The 6,997-nt window shown below is 41.5% G+C and overlaps 3 protein-coding genes across 3 annotated transcripts in view; 2 read left to right on the top strand and 1 right to left on the bottom strand. All coding sequences in view use genetic code 11, as the record gives it.

The window, feature by feature from the left end:
• The window catches only part of EGR_09352 (Huntingtin-interacting protein), a gene marked incomplete at both ends in the record, with an annotated part of 13,176 nt that extends 11,892 nt beyond the window's left edge, over positions 1-1,284 (top strand). Inside the window, 2 exons of the mRNA XM_024498601.1 lie at positions 758-918; positions 1,189-1,284. Of these exons, the coding sequence (XP_024346982.1) occupies positions 758-918; positions 1,189-1,284 (257 nt within the window). The remainder of the gene's footprint in view (positions 1-757; positions 919-1,188) is intronic.
• A 141-nt stretch (positions 1,285-1,425) lies between these two features.
• Positions 1,426-3,171, bottom strand: EGR_09353 (SNW domain-containing protein; the record flags this gene model as incomplete). Its single annotated transcript, XM_024498602.1, has 5 exons — positions 1,426-1,763; positions 1,802-2,445; positions 2,485-2,696; positions 2,731-3,121; positions 3,158-3,171. The coding sequence occupies 5 exons, from the start codon at positions 3,169-3,171 to the stop codon at positions 1,426-1,428; spliced, it is 1,599 nt and encodes a 532-aa protein (XP_024346983.1).
• Positions 3,172-3,907: 736 nt separating this feature from the next.
• EGR_09354 (Suppressor of tumorigenicity protein) overlaps positions 3,908-6,997 on the top strand; it is a gene marked incomplete at both ends in the record, with an annotated part of 5,610 nt that continues 2,520 nt past the window's right edge. Inside the window, 4 exons of the mRNA XM_024498603.1 lie at positions 3,908-4,049; positions 4,083-4,165; positions 4,201-4,672; positions 6,851-6,984. Of these exons, the coding sequence (XP_024346984.1) occupies positions 3,908-4,049; positions 4,083-4,165; positions 4,201-4,672; positions 6,851-6,984 (831 nt within the window). The remainder of the gene's footprint in view (positions 4,050-4,082; positions 4,166-4,200; positions 4,673-6,850; positions 6,985-6,997) is intronic.

Here is a 6,997-nt window from a genome sequence, read left to right on the forward strand (position 1 = left end):
TTCTCAAGTGCATCTACATAAAGAATTTTGGGCTTTTAAAGCTACACTAATTGATATAGAGGTTGGCTGGTTTATTAAATGTTACATTCTATGCTACTGACATCTAAAAGTAGCAATCAATTAGGGGAGTGCGCTTTACAGCTCCACTGTTTGGTAAATTACTTTCCACTTGGACACAAAAGCTCTTAGTCAATCGGTCATTCTTGGGTTTTTTTTGAAACACATACCCATCAAGATGCTGGCGTCACTAGTTTCCTGAATCCGTTATCTTTGCCTTAAAAACACCTCCTACTTTATCCCCGACAGTTTAATTGACTGAAAACGGTTAATTTAAGTTTTGCTATTTTCTCCTTATTAAAGAATTTGATAGCTTCCTGTTTATTACCCAGCCATTTAACAGCTGGTCGCACATTAAAACTAGACAATCAAAAACTCGAAAGTCATATTAAAAGTACAGCTTATGTTTCTATTTAATGGGAGTCGTTGAACGCACCTATCCAACTAAACTTGCTAATCCCTTGGAACTATTCACCAATTTATAAAGTTCTTAAATGCGTTTTTATCTTCGGCTTTGGTGCCTTTCTTAGTGGGGAATACGAGGGAATACTTTGGATATTAATTAGAGGTATAAAGGGGGGTTGGTATTTCCTCCATTTTCTGGCCCAAAATTGAATTATTTGGATTATTCAAACTCCCGCCAACACGATAAAAGTCTATGGCCATGTCTACCACTCTCCGTGCCTCTTCATTTCTTCAGAGAACATGGACTTTGCAAAGCTCTCCTACACCCAGGCGCATAAAATCGAGGTCGACAGACAGGTGCGCATTCTGGAGTTAGAGGCTCAACTGGCCGCGGGGAGACAACGACTCGCTGAAATTAGACGCTTCAATTATTCAAATGCCGCCGAATTTGAGCAGGTATAGACCACTTCGCCAGCTTTACCCTAACAGCACTTAATACGGCTGAGTCCAAAGCAGGGCAACGATGGCTTCCATTTAGCACGCATAAAACCAACGCAAGTGCCAGGAAAACTAGATACACCCCCAGACGTCTGGGGAGTGCAGCTTTGCCCCACGGCATAGTGAATTGTAGTTCAGTAAAGTGTAACCCAAACCCAAGGAAATGGGATTCCCTACTTTAATTACTACTAATTGAAGCCATTTTTTTCCCATTTAGAAATCGTAAAGTCGGGTCGGGACAAGTTTCTAAACAACTATGATCTGTTTGTAACAAGACCACTTCCTATTTCCACTTCTGAAAGGCGTTATTTTAACAATGATTAAAGGAACTTCAAACTACACGGACTTTTTTCCACTAAAATAAAGCGGGTAAAAAGAATATTTATGGACAAATGGACAATGGTAAAGTCGCAAAGACAGGAGGGAAGCGGAATAAAAAACCGAACTGAGGGTGAAGGAAGGTAGTTAATCGCGCCGTTCACGTTTTCGATACGTCGTATCTCGATTTGATGTGGTCGAGGAGTCGCCAGGTCTCTTGTCCGCCTTCTTAGCCTCCAACAAGAAGGTACTGACGTTAAATGGATCTTCTCCACCCCTCTCAAACTGCACAGGACCTTCGAGATGGCGGCTCCTATCAGCTCCCGCAAATCCACGATCCGGTACGAATTGTCTCTGCTTGCCAGCAGCCTCCAGATCGTTGCCGTATGTGTCAGTATCAGTTTGACGAGGACGATAGATATGAGTACCGAAATTGGACTCCTGACGCCAGGGCTTGTCGTAGATGTTGTAAAGATCATCCTCACCTAGCGTATTCCAATTAGCATCAAAAAAGAGGAATTACCTCCTGCAAAACCAGAATCCATGCCACGTGACTGGTTGAACAGACGCTGGTCAAACATGGACTCAGAGTTTGCATTGAGCCGTGGATTCGGCATCCCCAGAGCAATCTGTTCACTGATATCACGGTCTTTGTCCCGCTGAGTTCGTACCTTGCCCTCTGCACCAGCTCGACTGAGATTGCGATCATGGGCACGATCACGCGCACGCTCACGACGGATCTGATCCCTGCTCGCCACTTCGGATTCATCATCTGCGTTCGATCCGCGTCGCAAACCAGCACGGGCGGCACGCGCCTCCATAGCAATTTTCTGGAGTTGCTCCTCCTTGCGTTCACGCACTTTAGAGGCAACTTTTCGCTCGATTTGTGAACGCAATTCGACGGCTTCTCTAGCTTTGCGATCCGCGGTGTAAAGAGCTTCCGCCAGTTTGGCGAAATTCTCGTTGATGTGAGTGGTTTGGAGACCACGACCGTCAGCGGCGACACGTTTATCCAGTGGGATGGTGTAACCTCTGGGATTCTTCCAGTTGGAAATGCATGGTGGTATCTTCCACTCCGCTTGTTCCTTTGCGGTCACCTTTCGTGACGGTGAATGCATCAGTGGTGGAGGTGGTGACGGTGGTCCTCGAGGAATTTTTTGATTTATTCTAAAGATGCTTGTCACAGAAAATAAAGAACGGGCCTACTTAAATCTAGGGGGTTCCATTGGATCACGTTGTGCCTCCACCATACGTACAAGACGTTGCTGGGCGCCACTATTGAAAGCTGGACCTTGTTGAGCTGGTGTGTAGCTAATGTACTCAGCGGGGCCTGTTCTTTCAGCTTTTCTGACTGGTAAAGAGGCCGCAACCTTCTGTTCAACAAGGGCTTCAAGAGCCTTTCGCGTTTTTTCTGTCGTCTAAAAACATGGAGAATAAGTAAAAAATGTTTACCTCTTCGACGGTTTCCTTAGAGGGCTTCTGCAGCTCCTCATCATCTTCATCAATCGGCTTGGGGAGAAGGTCGGTGAATTTCGAATAAATAATCCGGTCTTTGGCGTGCCCTCCTCGCACCAATTCGTCATACCGAACTTTACCATCTTTGTCTGTTTTCATCACAAGAGCATTAGATGAACTCTTCTGTCGCCCCATTCCAAGAGGATACTGAGGCATATGTATTTCTGGAAAAGCACCTCCATCACCGAAGTCGTCTTCATTACGCGGGAACCAATGTTTTCGATGGCCGTATGGAGGTAAACTCGACTTATGCACAATAACATGTGATGGATTAGCAATCAGGTCTGTTTGCGCATCAATAATACGCTGCGTAGGCGCAGGTAGTTGACTAAGGAAAAGATGAGCACAGAAAACCCCACATTACCTTAGAAGAGACATTGTACAAACGCAGTTTGAAACCTTTGGCCAAAGGTCAAACAAGTCAAACAAACATTAGCGGTGTTACCTAATGCTTCATAACTAGAAAAGTTTCTTTATCATTTCTTTTACAAAAAGCAATAAAACACTTAAAAAGCATTCAAATAATAATATTTGAAAACGTTTAAAACCAGTTAGAGCGAATCCATAGGAGTAAATCAGACTCATAAAAGAAAATAACTTATGTAAACTTAGAAATAGTAAGGCATTCTCATCGAACCACTTTTCTAATTCGCTTCTATGATTTTAACATTTCCATCTTAAATTAGGAGAGAGCATAATGTACAAAAAATGTATAAATAAGATAAAAAGCCTTTATGGAATATGTGTATTTAGCAAACAGGAGGGCCTGGTGACCAATGCCATGGGCCATTCCAACTACTAACAAGATAAAAACGATAGCCTAAAGACCCCAATAACTTAATTGAGAAATAAACGACTGACGATGAGGAACTTAGCCATACTTTGTTAAAAAGTGCATTTATAGCAATTTTAAACAATTACAAAACGTTTTTTGGTAAATTTTTTTTATTTTTTAGTTTATTTGCGAGTACATTTGATCTGTTTAATTACCAACTTCAAATGAGCTACCTAGTTTAAACTCTCAAATCTGCCGGACTTTTTGCCGCGAAAATTACAAATAGATCACACCACTGGTTTTTGGGCCAATGAGGGCTTACCGTCAGTCGGACGTATTATGGTGATATCGCCCAATAACGTAGAAAAAGTACAGACTTGTTTTTCCTGGCCTGTGACTGTCCTGTGGAGCCTAGCTATTTTTCTCCTCGTTCCTTTTATTTATTTATCAGTTGTCTCACTTTTTGACATTTTCAGTTCTGGTATTTTGATTTAATTATTTGTTGAATACATAGGTGGCATGTTTTTGAACGCGCTAACGCCAAAGTTTTATGTTGCTCTGACGGGTACCAGCTCTTTTCTCTCAGGGCTTATATTGGTCCGTCATGCTAATTCAATTTAACACCTCATTAGATCTTTGAATGGTGGTATTTCAAGAAATATGGGACCTCTTTTATTGAACAAATATCTCTTACACACATATACCCTTTATTGGGTGGTAGTGACGAGGAAAATGATTGTGATAGTGTCGATTCCGGCCGTGCTCATAATGGAATCCAAGGTTTTTTCTGCTCATTATGTTATGCCTTTCTATTAGACTGTAAAGTGTCCCGAAATCCCTATAGTCTTTTTCGTGGGGCCGAGTATCAGCGAGCAGCAAAAGAATTCGGCCATGATCCACTAACCTATTATGATATGAATTTATCAGCCCAGGATCATCAAACATTCTTCATATGTGAAGCCGATGCTGGTAAACCCGAGTATGAATGTAAGGTTTCAGCGTTTACTTCAAATAACCACTTAGTGATGCAAATGGCATGGCGGGAGAGAAATCCTGAAGAACGAATCAAAAAAGCAAGAGAAGCTTTGGCGAAAAATCCTGACTGTGTTACCGCTATGATACTTCTTGCCGAGGAAGAGTTCTCATCTGTGGTTGAAGTAAGGTTTTTTTCTTATAAAGGCAGCTCTATGAAAACACTACCCACGAGCATACTTATCTTAGGGCGTTATTGCTAACAGTTATAGGGGTGGCGTTAGGATCATAAGATATCTTGAGGACGTTAGAAGTGGCAACCTATAATTTTCAACACCGGCTTCTTGTCACGAACCCTTTTCTCTAATCAAGAATGTTTATATTACAGGTGGAGAAGATGTTTAAACAGGCGTACAAGATAACTGAGTCATCCCTGCGAAAGTCCCAACAATCACACTCTCACAATCCGACACAAGATGCAATCTACTTACGCGATATTCATGCCTTCATCTTCATCCGACGGCGACTTGCAATGTGCGCCCGAAAGCTGGGAAAATTGAAGGAGGCTATAAAAATTATGCGTGAGGTGTGTTCTTCTATTTCCTCCTTCATCATTGTGCTTAATTTCGCCTGACACCGCAGTTGCCTTAGCCCTTTCCTTCGCTGTTTCGTAACCGGATAGCGGTGCTTTTCAGTATCGTTGTTTCATGCGACCGAATTACGAAGAAGAGAAATTGTTACTAAGGCAGCGTTTTTAATCTCAAACAGAAATGGAAATTAGTCAGTTTCGATTTTGTCTTTCGTGTTCTTATTTTGCTTCATGATTTTGATTTTGTGCTTAGAGTTTATCTTTAATTATGTTAACGTTACTGTGACGTTCGCATTCTCTCAGGCAGTACAGAGGTCGTCGTATTTGCATTACAGCTAATAGAATCTAGGAAGAATCTTTTGAAAATGGGTTCACATTAGTCCTGCACGTGTTAGTAAATGAGGTAAAGATGACTTATTTGAGCATAGGTAAATAACGACATTGCTAAATATTTCAAATTTTTCTTAATTCCATTTATCGTTAGTGATAAAATGACCTTATAAAATCAGTAATTTCTCCCAAAATTGATGTCTTTATAATCATTTAGTGTGTGCTTCTCACACTCCTTTGTCGTGGCTTGTAGCTCATACGGGAGTATCCCAATTTGAATCTCTTCAACATTCATGAGAATCTCATCGAATGCTACTTGGAGGCACAGCAGTACGCAGATGCGCAAGCATTTCTTACCAAGTATGATGGTAAGTGGAGTCCTGGCTTTTGAATGTCCACTTTCTGGTGTTCAAGAGTGATTTTGTTTTCCCATTTTTCATTTTGCACCTATCAGACATCCATTATCCCAAATCTGCAACCATCTGCTACACAGCGGCTCTTCTTAAATCCCGACAAGTAGCCGAAAAGTACGTTTTTATCCAAAAATTTGTTTAATTTGAACCTGCTTTCGGTCTAGGGCCTATTATCGTACTTTCTTTTGTGTTCAGATTCTCGCCGGATATTGCATCCAAACGCGGTTTAAGCAGTGCTGAACTCAGTGCTGTTGAGGCAATTCATCGGGCTGTTGAGTTCAACCCACATGTTCCGCGGGTGTGTTTCATGATACTCTTATTTTGCTGTTCATTTTCTTTGGGCTCTAATATTGCTACTCTTCTGATGGGACGATTTTATTTTGTTTGAGTGATTATCCGGTATGTGGTCAATTGCTTGTCGTCTAAGATAGCCCACATGACATCTTAATTGCTACCCGTAAAATGGTTCTTTGTCGATGCATCAGTGTTGTCGCCTGATCATGCTAAAATATTTTCATGTAAAACGTGTACAAACTGCTGGTATTTTCTCATTCACCCCTAAGGCGTTATTTATTTTCTTGATCTGTGTTTTACTGAAACCGTGCATACGTGCCCTAAAAGCGACGTCGTTCTTTCTGTCCTTGTTTAAGCCTGGACTTCGCAGCCGTGGGCAATGCCGTTTCAAATCTGATATTGTGAAATGAGATATTCATGATTGGGAAAGATTGTTCTAAGGTATCAAATGGGTGAAGGGGGGAGGGAAGAAAGAGTTTCAGGTTTGTGGATGTGGAAGCCATAAAATGTGTGGCTTCTAGCTCTACCATGCGATCCCATCAAAATGTGCTACCTTGGTAGAACACGTCCCTAGTACCACCTGTCGCAAGTGTATGCTTGAAGCGCTTTTTCAATTTTCACTTTTAAATCCTACATTGGGCCCTTTGGGGGGGTAATGTTAACTCTCTGTAAGACGGAAAGTAGATTGTGGAATAAATGCTAAAACATTCACCGATGATTATTCAACTATTATATTTGAACCGCTGGGAACTGATTCAAGTTTTATCTCCATGCTTGATTTCAAATTCCTGAGAATGAACCGTATCCCTTTTTTTCAAGTAAGCTCTATTC

Source organism: Echinococcus granulosus, assembly GCF_000524195.1.
Source record: "Echinococcus granulosus chromosome Unknown EG_S00144, whole genome shotgun sequence".
Lineage (NCBI taxonomy): Eukaryota > Metazoa > Platyhelminthes > Cestoda > Cyclophyllidea > Taeniidae > Echinococcus > Echinococcus granulosus.